This window comes from Mercenaria mercenaria, chromosome 2 (assembly GCF_021730395.1).
Source record: "Mercenaria mercenaria strain notata chromosome 2, MADL_Memer_1, whole genome shotgun sequence".
Lineage (NCBI taxonomy): Eukaryota > Metazoa > Mollusca > Bivalvia > Venerida > Veneridae > Mercenaria > Mercenaria mercenaria.
In genome coordinates this window covers 71756218-71772993 of record NC_069362.1, presented here as the reverse complement: position 1 = coordinate 71772993, position 16776 = coordinate 71756218, and the positions used below count along the sequence as shown (strand labels likewise).

Sequence of the window (16776 nt, the reverse complement as noted above, 5' to 3'; positions counted from 1 at the left end):
ATGCATAATTACCTGGGGTCATCGCTACGGATTAACAGTTTGTATCAGGCGTAAATGTGATATCTTTTTATCTTTTGTTCATTTTTATTGGCGCCTGTTTTATGCAACAAGTTGTAGATTTTTTTTTCGAAAACAATATACCAAACTTGTAGACATTGTCGATCTTTTCACAATATTTTGTACGACGTTTCAGACCATCCACAGAATCGGTTTTCATCGGCAATCGGTCGTATTCGAATTAAATTCGAAGTACTTTATAATAAAATCAAGAAATAACATATGATTGATGTATAAGTTCATGTTGAAGGAGGTTTACTTGCTTTTACACGACGATTTTTACACGCCGATTGAAAATTTTCAAATGGCGGCGGTAATACAACAGCGCGTCACGTGTTTGAATTGGACGACCTAGATAAAATTGCGACGGTCTAAATTATAATCGTTTTGAGTTTTTATATCATTTTGAAGCTAAAACACTGAACTAGTTAAATATGTTCATGATTATACTGACAGAATCGTGAAATAAAACGCTAGGATCGGCAGGTTTTGCTAGTTAGGATCAGGTTACCCGAAACAAACAGTTTTTGACATTGTTACGTACGATGATCCACGCTTAAAACAAATGAATACATTGTGTATATACCAATCACTTAATAAGAATTTAAAGCTTCCATTAAAACAAACCGAATATTCGAATATATTCGAATATGGCAAACCGAATATTCGAATACTGATTTCAGTATTCGTTCCCATCCCTAGTTGAAATGGAATGAAGTTTATTTGTTTTACATATGAAAATAATCTGGCCCCCTTGATAGCTATGCCTCTTGTTAAAATAATGCATCTGTGATAGATATTTTGATTTGTTAACTGAATGAAACAAATGTTGCCCATATAACCCCAGTAGATACAGTTGGGATGCATTAATAAAAATGAAAAATGAGCCGCGCCATGAGAAAACCAACATAGTGGGTTTGCGACCAGCATGGATCCAGACCAGCCTGCGCATCCGCGCAGTCTGGTCAGGATCCATGCTGTTCGCTTTCAAAGTCTATTGCAATTAGAGAAACTGTTAGCGAACAGCATGGATCCTGACCAGACTGCGCGGATGCGCAGGCTGGTCTGGATCCATGCTGGTCGCAAACCCACTATGTTGGTTTTCTCACGGCGTGGCTCAAATGATCTTCAGTTAGCATTACACCAACAGACATAAATCTTCTTACTTTAAATCTTAAATAAAATAAATGTAATCTCACCCATTTTGAAACAAATTTATCTACCTGAAAACCTTACCAATAATTGTCTGGATGTTTAAGAGTAACAGATAAATGTGATTGAATATATTGTCAGGTTAACTTAGTTGAAGGACTGCTTTCATGAGAAAATGTAAATAAACAATCTGTCAAACATTCCATTCCAGATTTTTTATGTTTAAGTAATAAAAACTGTATGTCTTTGATATTTTCAGCCTTGTATGCTGTCATATTCTTACAGTCATCAAAATAAATTGGTTTCTCTTCAGGAGTCAAAGAATAGTTCAGAAGACAAATCAAAGCGGAAGTTGGCAGATCCACCAGATAAAGGTGGAAGCAAGAAGACTCCACCCACAACAACTGTCACTCCAAATAAAGACAATCAGTCACATTCTGATGCTAAAAATAAAACACAGACTAATAACACGCTGCTTGATAATTCACATGATAAAGGTCACAAAACTCAGGAAAAATCAGAAAAAAGTGATAAACAGGAAAAAGTAGATGTTAAAGTTTTCAAAGCACATAAGGCAGATTTAAAACAAGAGAAACATGAAAAGACAGAACAAAAAAATAAGCAGGACAGAGACTCTGGGGAAAAGACTGACAAAGACCACAAAGTGGAAAAGGAAAAAATTAAAACTGAAAAACTAGAGAGGGATAGAGAAAAAGACACAGAATCTCGCTGTGACAGTAAATTAGAAAACAGTATTGATCGGGTAGAAAGAGCTAAGGGTACAGAGTCTAAAACTGAGCATAGTAAAGAAAAGGGGGATATTAAATATGAGAAAGAGAAACGTGAAAAGTCAGAAAAATCTGAGCTGGAGAAGGAAGATAATCGTGATCAGGATAATACTGTGTCATACAAGGATTCGTCATCTATACCACCGATACATCAGTCAGGATTCAACCTACAAAACTCTACCACCACTACACCAACAATCCCATCGTTAAGCAGGTATTTGTCTATACTCTTAATACTAAGGTTGACTCCAGAAAAAAATGTTACAGTTTATTCAGTGTCAAAGTATTATGAGTTTTTTGTTTTGTGCATTCAGTTAGTCCTTTTATCTTTCATTATATTTAGACACAAGTTAGCACGACGTTCAGAGATTTAGTTCTTTGTTGAAATTCAGTTTTAAGCAACTGCTTTAAAACGTCTGGTTTTCAAAGGCTTTCACATTCGTGCAATTTCATTCAGATGTAAGGTTTCATTTATACAGTCCATGTAAAGGAATTAGGTGAGGGTTATTGCACTGTGTGACAGAGTCGTCTTTAAACCTTGTAATATTTGGCACTGATAAAGTTAAAAGGGTCCATCCATAGAATCTGATATTATGTTGTGATGTGTGCTTGATTTTTGTTTTGTTTATACATGTTGTGATGTTTTGGTCTTTTTTGTATCAGGTATGCAGCACATGTCTGTGTATGTGTGAGTGTGTGTGTGTTGTTGCATGTTCTAATTAAGTCATGTAATTACACTTTGCCATTTAATTATGATTTCATAATTCTATGACAAGTGTTATCAGTTATGTTAGGATATATTCAGTAAGCAGGAACACTTTCTTTGAAAAAATAAGGACATATAGAAGTGTCTGTGTGATTTTAAACCCAAGTAAAACCAGCCAAAAATACGACACAGAAGTCTAATGCTTTTTCTCTTCTTTAAAAAATTTAAGCTTTTTTTTATTCATTCATTTCAGAATAGATTATAGAGTTTCCACTAGTTTATTGACTAGTCCTTTATTTAAAAATGCATTCTTTTCTTTTGTGTGTGTATATGCCTGGCCTGAAGTTTGTCAAACTATGATAGAAGAAACAAATGCCAGCCTAAGACAGTTTTTGTCGAGCCGGCTTGCAGAAGGGAAGACATAGTTGTCCAAATGGCTGCATGCATGTGTGCATCTGGCTTTGTTTGTCCGGACGCTAACTTTGGCATGCATGGAGCAATCTTGTTTATATTTGCCATGAATGTTAACCTCAGTGAGACGGAGTGTCATGCTGCGCAAACCCCAGGTTCCTATATCAAAGGTCAAGGTCACAGTTGGAGGTCAAAGGCCATGTCAGATCTTGTCCATCCCATAACTGACATGCATTGAGGAATCTTGTTTATTTTTGGCATGACTGTTTGACTCAATGAGACAGAGTGTCATGTGCAAACCCCAGATTCCTATCTCAAAGGTCAAGGTCACAGTTAGGGGTCAAAAGTCATTATACTATAGAGCTTGTCCATGCCATTACTTTGGTAAGTATGAAGCAATCTTTTTTTCTTTGGCGTAATTGTTTACCGCTATGAGACTTGTGCAAACCTTGGGTCCCTATCTCAAAAGTCAAGGTCACACTTAGGGGTCAGAGGTCATTTTAGAGCTTGTCCAGGCTGTAACTTTGCCATGCATAAAGCAATCTTTTTTTGGCATAAATGTTTGCCTCAATGCGACAGAGTGTCACATGCAACTCCCAGACCCGGGCGGGCTCGACATGTGGCCTGTGGGCATCTAGTTTTTCCTTGTTTTCAGTTAAAGTGGTGTTGCTATACCATAATTTGAAACATACTCAAGCCTGACATATACAAACATTATTTCTTTCTTTCTCTCGAAAATAACCATATTTAAACTGCAAATAGGTGACTTGTTCCACATATTACATTGTCGTTTCTTACTTTTTAGCTCATCTGATTTTTTGAAAAAAAATGATGAGTTATTGTCATCACTTGAGCGGTTGTCGGCGTCGGCGTCGGCGTCTGCGTCGGCGTTGCCTGGTTAAGTTTTATGTTTAGGTCAGCTTTTCTCCTAAACTATCAAAGCTATTGCTTTGAAACTTGGAATACTTGTTCACCATCATAAGCTGACCCTGTATAGCAAGAAACATAACTCCATCTTGCTTTTTGCAAGATTTATGGCCCCTTTTGTACTTAGAAAATATCAGATTTCTTGGTTAAGTTTTATGTTTAGGTCAACTTTTCTCCTAAACTATCAAAGCTATTGCTTTGAAACTTGGAATACTTGTTCACCATCATAAGCAGACCCTGTACGTCAAGAATCATAACTCCATCTTGCTTTTTGCAAGATTTATTGCCCCTTTTGGACTTAGAAAATCAGTTTTCTTGGTTAAGTTTTATGTTTAGGTCAGCTTTTATCCTAAACTATCAAAGCTATTGCTTTAAAACTTGCAACACTTGTTTACCATCATAAGTTGACCCTGTATAGCAAGAAACATAACTCCGTCCTGCTTTTTGCAAGATTTATGGCCCCTTTTTGACTTAGAAAATATCAGATTTCTTGGTTAAGTTTTATGTTTAGGTCAACTTTTTCTCTTAAACTATCAAAGCTATTGCTTTGAAACTTGCAACACTTGTTCACCATCATAAGCTGACCCTGTACAGCAAGCAACATAACTCCATCCTGCTTTTTGCAATAATTATTGCCCCTTTTTGACTTAGAAAATCATTTTCTTGGTTGAGTATTATGTTTAAGTCAACTTTTCTCATAAACTATTAAAGCTATTGCTTTAAAACTTGCAACAGTTTTTCACCATCATAAGTGGACACTGTACATCAAGAAACATAACTCTATCCTGCTTTTTGCAAGAATGATGGCCCTTTTTAGACTTAGAAAATCATGGGTAGGACAATATTTCTATTACACAAAAAAAATCAGATGAGCGTCAGCACCCGCAAGGCGGTGCTCTTGTTTGATCATGGAATAAAGGTTTAATTCTGAATTCTGCATTGAAGTATACCCATTTTCAAAGAAAATGTTCCCAGTGTTTTACATAATTATTGAATGTAATGTTTATGTATTATAAAACAGGTTTCAGCTGCCAAATATCTTCAAAAACTGTAAGATGTAGTTTTTACATTAATCATTCATTTATTTCTCCTTTATGTTCTCAGAGTATCAATCATTTTAAGCAACATCAGGTGAATACTACTAGACTAGAGTTATTTTATCTTTCTATTGAGATATGTTGTTGCTCTTTAGACAGACATTTCTTAAATTATTAATTTGTCGCAAAAAGTGGATTTCCTACAAATATCAGAGCAACAATGTATGTAATTATTAATTGAGGAAGGGGTCTTTATTTTATTAACAATTCATCCTGTAATGTTAGCAATATGCTATTAATAATTTCAGTATAAGTTAAGTTTTATATGTAACAAGGTAATCAGCATGATACTAAAACTGAAGATAATGTTAAAACTTTATTTCTTTATTATATTATGAATATTATTTCCTATAGTATAATTACTATGCTTTCTGTTGTTTGCAAAGTGTAATCTGTGACTAAAATATTACATACTTTACACTTCATTCTTGAAGACACACAAAAACAACAGTTTCCTTGTATTAAATGCATATCTAAGTTTATTTATGGTCACCTCCAGTTACCCAGTTGGGCAACCTGTCTAGAAGAATGCTAGTATGGACTGTTCAAAATAGAAAACAGTCCAATTCCCGAAGCTTCCCTGCTTATATAAGGTGTCTAGTGTAAAACAATGTGGGTTCTCCCACAGAAATTTTTATAGAGTGTCATAATGACCATTGTTAGCTCATCTGATTTTTTGAAAAAAAATGATGAGTTATTGTCATCACTTGAGCGGTTGTCGGCGTCGGCGTCTACGTCTGCGTCGGCGTTGCCTGGTTAAGTTTTATGTTTAGGTCAGCTTTTCTCCTAAACTATCAAAGCTATTGCTTTGAAACTTGGAATACTTGTTCACCATCATAAGCTGACCCTGTATAGCAAGAAACATAACTCCATCTTGCTTTTTGCAAGATTTATGGCCCCTTTTGTACTTAGAAAATATCAGATTTCTTGGTTAAGTTTTATGTTTAGGTCAACTTTTCTCCTAAACTATCAAAGCTTTTGCTTTGAAACTTGGAATACTTGTTCACCATCATAAGCAGACCCTGTACGTCAAGAAACATAACTCCATCTTGCTTTTTGCAAGAATTATTGCCCCTTTTGGACTTAGAAAATCAGTTTTCTTGGTTAAGTTTTATGTTTAGGTCAGCTTTTATCCTAAACTATCAAAGCTATTCCTTAAAACTTGCAACACTTGTTCACCATCATAAGCTGACCCTGTACAGCAAGAAACATAACTCCATCCTGCTTTTTGCAAGATTTATGGCCCCTTTTGGACTTAGAAAATATCAGATTTCTTGGTTAAGTTTTATGTTTAGGTCAACTTTTTCTCTTAAACTATCAAAGCTATTGCTTTAAAACTTGCAACTCTTGTTGACCATCATAAGCTGACCCTGTACAGCAAGCAACATAACTCCATCCTGCTTTTTGCAATAATTATTGCCCCTTTTGGACTTAGAAAAATCATTTTCTTGGTTGAATATTATGTTTAAGTCAACTTTTCTCATAAACTATCAAAGCTATTGCTTTAAAACTTGCAACAGTTTTTCACCATCATAAGTGGACACTGTACATCAAGAAACATAACTCTATCCTGCTTTTTGCAAGAGTGATGGCCCTTTATAGACTTAGAAAATCATGGGTAGGACAATATTTCTATTATAAAAAAAAAATCAGATGAGCGTCAGCACCCGCAAGGCGGTGCTCTTGTTTTTGGTTGCGGGTTTATCCCGCTACCAAAGTTAAGTGTATTTCTGTCAATCATGTAGCATCTTTATTTGATTCCAAATCACATCCAAAGGAATTTGTTCATGTGCTACAAAAAGTAGTCCCATTCATGAACACTGCGGATGAATTATCAATGATCAAGCAGTTCTTATTCATCCTCTATCCATTCACACTGGCCATTTAGATTATATAAGATCTGTCAATGATTAGGTATTCCAGCCCATGGTAACATCACTGACTTCCAGCTGTTCATGTAAGGTCAGGCAGAGTTTATCTTAGATATGAGGCACATTAGTATTTGTTTCTTATACATGTATATTTATAGATTGGCATTTAAAATGAAAATAACTCTAGCAAAACCCGCAACTGCCAGACATCTCAAGGCTTTGATTAACTTTTGGTGTCATTTTCAAATTCAGGGGTCAGTTTTTATGATTATTATTACTGTTTAAAATAGAGGAAAGAAATATAGATGTAAATAAACAGGCCTTTGTTGGTTTACTGTGACAAATGTTAATATGCTAATATGGCCAGTTTTCAAAAAAGTCAGTTATGTTACTAAAAGCAGGACTTCAAGCAGGATCCTTGTGACTGCTTAAGACCACACAGCCCTTTCTTCGTGCACATAGCAATTGATAGAAAATATATCATTTTGCAGTCATTTTGTTGAATGGTTTACCTTATCAAGTGAACTTTGGGTATATGAGATTGTAAAACTTTCTTCACAGTCTACTTTGTTATAAATGTAGCATAGACCAGTTCAAAATATATACAGACCCTGAAGTTTATCAAATAATCAAACTTTGGCTGCAGTCCATGTAACTTACTTATACTGATGTGAGAACCAGTATACTTAACTAGATTTGGTACAAAGATTTGCATCAGGGGGAATTTGGTTACAAATTCATTTGTGTCATCAATGACGAGTTCATATTTATTGTCTGGGTCGTTTGAGAATATGTAGTGCTAAAATGCACAAACATGTGTGTCAAGGAAAACCCTGTTACAGTCGCTGAACTTTAGAAATGTTTTAGTTTAGTTTAGTATAAACATATTCACATGTTTTAGTTACAGAACATTTTGCAAACATTAAAACAAAATGCATTAATCAGAAAATATTTAATACATTTGTACTTAGCAGTTATCATGTAAATTCATGTATCTTTATTAATTGTATTTAATCCTTTATTTTCAAATTTAACATATTTTAGTTTAGGCTTATTCTTTTTTAGCTCACCTGAGTAAGGAGCTCATGGTGAGCTATTGTGATCTCCCTGTGTCTGTCATGGTCCATCTCTGTTGTCCACAGTTTTGCTGTAAACAGTGTAGAGGTCACTATTTTGGCAAGTCATGATCTTAATGAAACTAAGATTATTTGCCTGAATAAAATCTCAGATGAGTGTCATTCTAGGTCATTTGGGGTCAAAATAATATGTTATTAGGTCAGATCATAGAAAAGTCTTGTTAGCAATGTAGGGACCACATCTCCTACCTGATTGTCATGAAACCTGGTCAGAATGCTTGTTTCTATGAAATATTGAGTAAGTCCTCTTGGATCCAAATAAGGTCACAAAGTTGAATATCGTTTTTGAAAAGGAGATCACTGAGTCAAATCTTATAAAAAAACAACAACCCTTATTAACACTTGGGTTAAAAACTAGGTCACTGGGTCAGATCATAGAAATAGGCTGTTAACGCCCTAAAGGCCATATTGTGTAATTGATATACCGAAATTAGGTCAAAATGTTAGCCTCTATGAAGTATTGGTCGGTATGGCAACAGATCAAAAAAATTTGTTACACTCTCATTATTAAGGTTGTTTCCATTACAATGTAGCCTGTACTAAGTGGACAGAATTTCCTATGTATTTTCATACCTTTTGAGTTATGAAACTCAGGTGAATGGTCTATGGTCATCATGACCCTCTTATTTATTCAAACATTTGATAAAGATATTTTTTTAATTGTTAAATCTCAGATGTCAAATGAAGAAACCGTATTCATTAAATCAATGTGAAATTGATACTATTTGCCAATTCCTTTATGTAATACAGTTATGATTTAATTTAGAATTTTATGCATGATAAACAAAGTATATGTATATTTGAGTGAATGCATGCTGATTATTTTTCCAGTCCTAATATGGTAGCGAACCATTCCCCCCATATTTTTGCTCCTCCTGTAAACAACAATATGGCCGTGCAGAGTCCACGGGGAAATATGCCTTATACAGGGGCAATGCCCTTGAGGTAAGATCATGTGCAAAATGTAACCACAATGTCTCGTCTCTTGTCTTCCTGACTGCAATTCTATATATGAGTCTTAGATATTATATATTGATATACCGTAGGCGGCTGCAGACACTTAAAGGGTAGATTGTAAAGACATAAATAAGCCTTAGAGAATTGTCTTCAAAAGGCAAGGGGAATTTGCATTGTAAGATGGTAGAATTGTAAAAAGAGAAGAAGTTCTGTAACAATGGAGGAAAGAAATGGAGTTCAAAAACAGTAATTCATTTGAAGTTATAATGAAAAGGAAAGAAATAAGAGATATAGTATTGTAAATAGTAGGGAGGTCTATTCAAATTCATATTAGCAGTATGGTCTTTAGAGTAACACACAAGACTGACGAATTGTTATGACAACATAGAGTAACTGGAACATTCACAACTGCTTTTGATTTAACATTGAAATAGTGAGATTTGTTTCTTTCAAAGACATTAAATACTAAAATATTTTGTCAGGGCACTCCCGGTGTTACAGATTTTTACTTCTCATATGTTTCTGTCTGCAGTCCAGATATGTTTTTTTAATGAACACACACATTTTCAAGTTCATTGCTAAATTGGATGGACTTATGACTGGTTTAAGATGTTTTTACAGCAATGTCTGTATCTGTAGATAAAATGTTGAAAATAAAAGAGAAGACAAAACTGTAATGATAGGTGAATTGCAGTTCCAGATCTCAAACACAGTTTTAGATCATACATGGTGGTCAACACAAATTTGCTTTATATATTCCATATCCAGATTTTATTGCCTCAGTGTAGTGAGAGACTATTAATTTCTTTTAATTAGTTTCAGTTATTTTTGCTTAGCTTAAAATCATTGTATGGAAATATTATGACAAAATCTCCCTATCATGGCCATATGTGGCATCTATTAAAATGCAAGGTCAGGATATGTAGAATTGTGGTCTGCGGTAGTTATTGTCCTGTTTTTATATTCTCTCATCCTGTATTTATATTTTCCAACTAAAACTGTACAATGCCCACTTTTAATCCATATAAATGTAATCATGCTTCCTTAACTTCCTGTATACTAAGTCGTATAGTATTGTATGATAATTTTGTCACATTGTTTATGTAAGTAATTTAGTACATCGTATCTTGTGTTCTTATATATCATGCACATTCACCTTTCTACTAACAGGCTCTGTGTATTTATTATGCAGAGCAAAAAAAAACTGTTTTTCTTCAGTTAATTAAATATATGAGCCGTGCTATGAGAAAACCAACATAATGGGTTTGCGACCAGCATGGATCCAGACCAGCCTGCGCATTCGCGCAGTCTGGTCAGGATCCATGCTGTTCGCTTTTAAAGCCTACTGCAATAAGAGAAACCGTTAGCGAACAGCATGGATCCTGACCAGACTGCGCGGATGCGCAGGCTGGTCTGGATCCATGCTGGTCGCAAAGCCACTATGTTGGTTTTCCCATGGCACGGCTTATATGGAAAGTTTCCTAAGAAAAAAGTCCCTATAAAAAAGAAGAAAGGAAATGAATAATTAATCTGAAGAAATTTCAAGATTTTGTTCCAGCCAGCAGTTCCATTTCATAGACTATATTATGTGGAATCCCAGATTATTTACATGAATGTGGATTTCCCTAGATAACATACACACTATCAGAAATAATTTTGTAACATTCTTATGTAATATGTACAACAACATTGTTACATGATATAAATTACAAAACAGTAAATAATTACAAAGATTAGTGCATAAAGCTACCAAGGTAAGTCTCACTTGTAAAGGTTTCGATTGATAGAAACACTTTTCTTTATAAAAGATTTGTTGAAGGCCTAGCCTATTAATTTTGACAATATAATATAAAATATTTGTTATTTGTAGTCTTCCTATCTCTGTAATTATACCCATATTTGTATCATTTTCAAACAGTTCTAGAAAACATCAAAGTAGCTTCGACATTGGAAAGATATCACCATTCAAGAATAATCAGTAAGCTGGCAGTTCAAGTTTCTCATGCTGTGATCACTGACCTCCTCAGTATATAGACTAATTGTTGTAAAACATGTGTATTGGGTGCCTTGGACTTAACAGAATGTCGACAACATAGCCTGCAGAGTTCATACATACAACCATTTCCTGACTTGTCAGACTATTAACCTTTACCCTGCTCAATTTCTATAATGAACTTGTCCATCTTTCAGTTTGGACAATACCATTAACTGTTAAAAGGGGTGCTTACCAAAAAAAATACTGACTGAATGGCGAATAGTGCAGATCATGATCTACACTGGTCGCAAAGGCAGAATCATTCGTGTCCAGCATGATAAGAGTTAAAATAAACCAAGCAAAAACATGCCTTAAATGTGCTGATAATTCTGATTCACATATATGAGAAAGAGCAGCAATTTAATGCATTGTTAAGATGAGAAATAGTTGCTTCCAGGACTGAGATGAAGTGCAGCTGCAAGATGTTTTAAAATTTAATGAACTTAAAGATTTGGAAAAAAATCAACAAGGAATGTATTTGCTTGGTATGTTCAGTTTGTATTTTTTGGCTTTTAAAAGTTTAGATTTAAAATAATCTCTTGAAATTGATCTAAAACTGATAATCAGGAAGTCAGGAAGAGTATGCTCTGCAGTGTCTTTCCATAATGTTTATTTTTTTATGGTGGTTGGGACTGTTATCCAGAGAGGTGATTTCTAAAACACTTATTTTTTTTTACCATTTGTATTTCATTTGTTTCTGTTAACTGCAGTGTTATTTAGTGTTAGAGAAAAGACTAAAATTTACTTTTTTGGATGATGTTAAGAGAATATAATAATATTCCTTATAATCTGGAACAGTGTTAATTAATTAACTATTACCATTAAAGCCAGAAAGATACAGCTAGACCTCAAGCTTGGTAAGTGTTGAACAAACTGGAGCACAGTCTGTTGTGAGACTGGAAGTAACCATGGCAACCAGTCTGTGACACTACAATGACCTTGACCTGGTGTGATTTGCACAGTTTATTCAGTCTTGACCTATCTGCCCTTGCTCATTTACAGGCTAACATATCCTTCCATTTTCCTTGTTCTTTTATGACTGAATATGTTGTTGTGAAAAAAGGAATCTGTATATAAGCTTTTTGTTCTGGTAAGATCTAATTCCAAACTACTGTTTTGCAAGTAAGCTCTTTACTTATGTTCAGGGCATTCAGTAAGATGTACTTGCATTAAGAATTCCTTTTTTCACGTTTAAACATTTAATATGGAAATATTTCAATCATAAAAGATGGAAATTATTATGTATATGCTTTTATCAGAGTGTTCCTTTAAAGAGCTCTTTTTCAGCAGAACTGTTTAATTTGCAGCATGAATTTTATGTTTGTGGCACTTTTATGAATTTCTAGTAAATGAAAAGTAATTCTATTTTCTGTGATTATTCCAGTGTTTTCGAGTGGCAGGTATATAATGCTTGTCTCTGCTTGGAAGTTTTTCATATATATGCATAGTTGTTATTAAAGTAGATAATGGTTCTAGGGTATAAAGTCATATTATTTTAGGTGGTAGTAAGTTTCATCTTGCCAGTGGTTATTTTAAGCTCACATAAGCTAAAGCTTAGATGAGCTGCTACTTTTATCATGTTTCATCTTTGATAGTTTATTTTTCATTCCTAGTTTAATGTCTAGAGTAGGACCTCACTTTCTGAAGCTTTTTAGCTCACCTGAGCAATTTCAGGTGAGTTATTGTGATCACTCAATGTCCGTTGTCTGTCGTTGTCTGTCGTCGTCTGTCAACATTTAGCTCGTGTATGCGATAGAGGCAGGGATCATCCTACAAGGCGATTTGAGCGATATCGTCGCTGTAAAGTCGGCCACTTCGCCTAATTATCGCCTCCAGGCGAAATCCGAATCGCCGAGTTTTTCTGAATGTTGTAATCTGTTTACTTAAAGTTGTAAAACTTGATGCATATTCTAGATTAAATTACCGATAAATCCATAGTCAACCCCGCCTACTCGCCTGTCAAACTTCAGCCAATCGTATCATTAATATCCTACAGTGTTAATCAATAATGTTGTTAGCCGCCGCCATTTTGAAAAATTTCAATCAGCGTGTAAAAAGCCGGTAAACTTAGCGAGTGCATGATCTTATGCATCAACAGTATATTATTTATTGATTTTATTAAAACTTACTTCAAAAAATATTTCAAATACGGCTGGTTTCTATAAATTAATTACCCGGGCGCTGTGGATAAAAATTTTAAGGCGACTTTTTCATAACTAAGTTAATACTTTATTTACACATTCATGAAAATAATAATGCAATAATCAATTTCCTTAAATAATTACTGTTTTGTAAGTTATAGCAAGACCCACAGAAAGTGGAAATATATAATTATAGGCTGGAAACTGAATAATATGCCGATTCTTCTTAAATTCCTTGATTTCTCCCTAAATTCTGCGGAGGGAGAAGTCACTTCTCCCTAAAATTTTGACCTAGGATGATCCCTGAGAGGCTGTATTTTTCAATTGATCTTCATGAAATTTGGTCAGAATGATTGCCTTGATGAATTCTAGGTAGAGTTTGAATATGGGTCATCTAGGGGTCAAAAACTAGGTCATGAGGTTAAATCAAAGAAAAACCTTGTGTATGCGATAGAGGCTGTATTTTTCAATTGGTCTTTATGAAATTTGGTCAGAATGATTGCCTTGATGAAATCTAGGTGGAATTGGAATATGGGTCATCTGGGGTCAAAAACTAGGTCACTAGATCAAATAAAAAAAAAACCTTGTGTATGCGATAGAGGCTGTATTTTTATGCCCCCGAAGGGAGGCATATAGTTTTTGAACTGTCTGTCGGTCTGTCCGCATTTTTCATGTCCGGTCTATATCTTTGTCATCGATGGATGGATTTTCAAATAACTTGGCATGAATGTGTACCACAGTAAGACGACGTGTCGCGTGCAAGACCCAGGTCCGTAGCTCAAAGGTCAAGGTCACACTTAGACATTAAAGGTTATTGCATTGATGGGCGTGTCCGGTCCATATCTTTGTCATCGATGGATGGATTTTCAAATAACTTGGCATGAATGTGTACCACAGTAAGACGACGTGTTGCGCGCAAGACCCAGGTCCGTACCTCAAAGGTCAAGGTCACACTTAGACATTAAGGGATAGTGCATTGATGGGTGTGTACGGTCCATATCTTTGTCATCAATGGATGGATTTTCAAATAACTTGGCATGAATGTGTACCACAGTAAGATGACGTGTCGCGCGCAAGACCCAGGTCCGTATCTCAAAGGTCAAGGTCACACTTAGACATTAAGGGATAGTGCATTGATGGGCGTGTCCGGTCCATATCTTTGTCATCGATGGATGGATTTTCAAATAACTTGGCATGAATGTACCACAGTAAGACGACGTGTCATGCGCAAGACCCAGGTCCGTAGCTCAAAGGTCAAGGTCACACTTAGATGTTAAAGGTCTTTTTTCATGATAGTGCATTGATGGGCGTGTCCGGTCCATATCTTTGTCATTCATGCATGGATTTTAAAATAACTACGCATAAATGCGTGACACAGTAAGATGACGTGTCGCGCGCAAGACCCAGCTCCGTAGGTCAAAGGTCCTAAACTCGAACATCGGCCATAACTATTCATTTAAAGTGCCATCGGGGGCATGTGTCATCCTATGGAGACAGCTCTTGTTCAATTGATCTTCATGAAATTTGGTCAGAATGATTGCCTTAGATTTTGATTGCCTTGATGAAATCTAGGTCGAGTTCGAATATGGGTCATCTTGGGTTAAAAAGTAGGTCACTAGGTCAAATCAAAGGAAAATGTGTATGCAATAGAGGCTGTATTTGGCAATTGATCTTCATAAAATTTGGTCAGAATGATTACCTTGGTGAAATCTAGGCCTTGTTTGAATATGGGTCATCTGGGGTCAAAAACTAGTTCACTAGTTCATATCAAAGAAAATACTTGTTTAAACTCAAGAGACCACATTTTTGGTCCAATCCTTATGAAAATTTGCCAGAATATTTGTTTCCATGAAATCACTAGGTCAAACATGTTTACACTGTTATGGTATGTTTCTCAGGTGAGCGACTTAGGGCCATCTTGGCCCTCTTGTTTAATGAAAAGGGGCCTCCGTGGCCGAGTGGTTAAGGTCCCTGACTTCAAATCACTTGCCCCTCATTGATGTGGGTTCCAGCCTTACTCGGGGTGTTGCATTCTTCATGTGAGGAAGCCATCCAGGTGGCTTATGGAAGGTTGGTTGTTCTACCCAGGTGCCAGCTTATGATATAATAATACATGGAGGGGCACCTGGGGTCTTCCTCCACCATCAAAGCTGGAAAGTTGCCATATGACCTATAATTATAGCGGTGCGATGTTAAAGGTGGTCAGTCACATTTAAACAACATTTAATGACATTTTTTACTTTTTGTATATTCTGGTAGAGAATTATTTAAGGAACAAAAAGACCGATTACATAGAGTTAGATTACTATTTGAAATGTATATTTTATTATTTTTAAAAAATTTTGTAATTACTCCCCTTTAATATGAAAGTATATAAAAAGCTGGGTATTTCTATTTTATTCGATACAATGTCTAGTTTTACATTTGCATTTGATAGACGTATCAACTATTGAACAATCTGAACCAAAATGCAAGTTTAAAAGCTGTGTGTAGCTTCTGAATTCATTTATTTCCAATCTATCTTGGTTGCGCAACCAAGATAGGCAAAGGGAGGTAATAATAATTTTTCAAACTTGCGTTTCTAATGAATTCCATCTAAATACATAATTTTTAATGCAAGTATTTAACAAATATAGTACAATATGTCTAATATTTAAACATTTCCTTAGGCAAAGTATGTTTATCAAATTTATACTTATGATAAAATAACTCTATCTTGGTTGGGCAACCAGGATAGGAAAATAAAATTTTAAAAATACCTCCAGTGAAAATCTAATTTGTATTAAGTGTTAAGTGAACATAAATGAGTGTAAATGCTCAGATGCTAAAGTTTCGAACAAATCCGTTACATGGCCAAAATCTGATTATCCACCTTTAAACCCAACAAAATAAATAAACAAATTTTTTAATGAAATGCAGTACATTAGTGTCATCTTATTGTATGAATACGATAGCAATTTTTTAGCTCACCTGTCACATAGTGACAAGTTGAGCTTTTGTAATCACCCTTCGTCTGTCGTCCGTCCGTGCGTCCGTCAACAATTTCTTGTCTGCACGATAGTGGTTTCATTTATGATTTTATTTTAACCAAACTTGCACACAACTTGTATCACCATAAGATCACAGTTCCTTTATTGAACTGGCCAGATCCCATTATGGGTTCCAGAGTTATGGCCCCTGAAAGGGCCAAAATTAGCTATTTTGACCTTGTATGCACAATAGCAGCTTTATTTATGATTTGATTTTTACCAAACTGGCACACAACTTGTATCACCATAAGATCTTGGTTCCTTTCTTGAACTGGCCAGATTCCGTTATGGGTTCCAGAGTTATGGCCCCTGAAAGAGCCAGAATTAGCTATTTTGACCTTGTTTGCACAATAGCAGCTTCATGTATGATTTTATTTTAACCAAACTTGCACACAACTTGTATCACCATAAGATCTTGGTTTCTTTTCTGAACTGGCGAGATTCCATTATGGGTTCCAGAGTGATGGCC

At 35.3% G+C, this 16776-nt stretch overlaps 1 protein-coding gene across 29 annotated transcripts in view; it reads left to right on the top strand.

Moving 5' to 3' along the window:
• Nucleotides 1-16776, top strand: part of LOC123564278 (cyclin-dependent kinase-like 2) — an 80217-nt gene that overhangs the window by 36935 nt on the left and 26506 nt on the right. For 9 of the 29 annotated variants that reach the window (XM_045357704.2, XM_053536903.1, XM_053536895.1 and 6 more), the window contains exons 8-11: nucleotides 1523-2211; nucleotides 5146-5172; nucleotides 8977-9090; nucleotides 11021-11080. In XM_045357704.2, coding sequence (XP_045213639.1) covers nucleotides 1523-2211; nucleotides 5146-5172; nucleotides 8977-9090; nucleotides 11021-11080 — 890 coding nt within the window. Of the gene's footprint in view, nucleotides 1-1522; nucleotides 2212-5062; nucleotides 5092-5145; nucleotides 5173-8976; nucleotides 9091-11020; nucleotides 11081-11964; nucleotides 11995-12521; nucleotides 12538-16776 lie in introns of all 29 variants that reach the window. The other 20 variants (XM_053536906.1, XM_053536899.1, XM_053536897.1 and 17 more) reach the window with 9 other exon arrangements.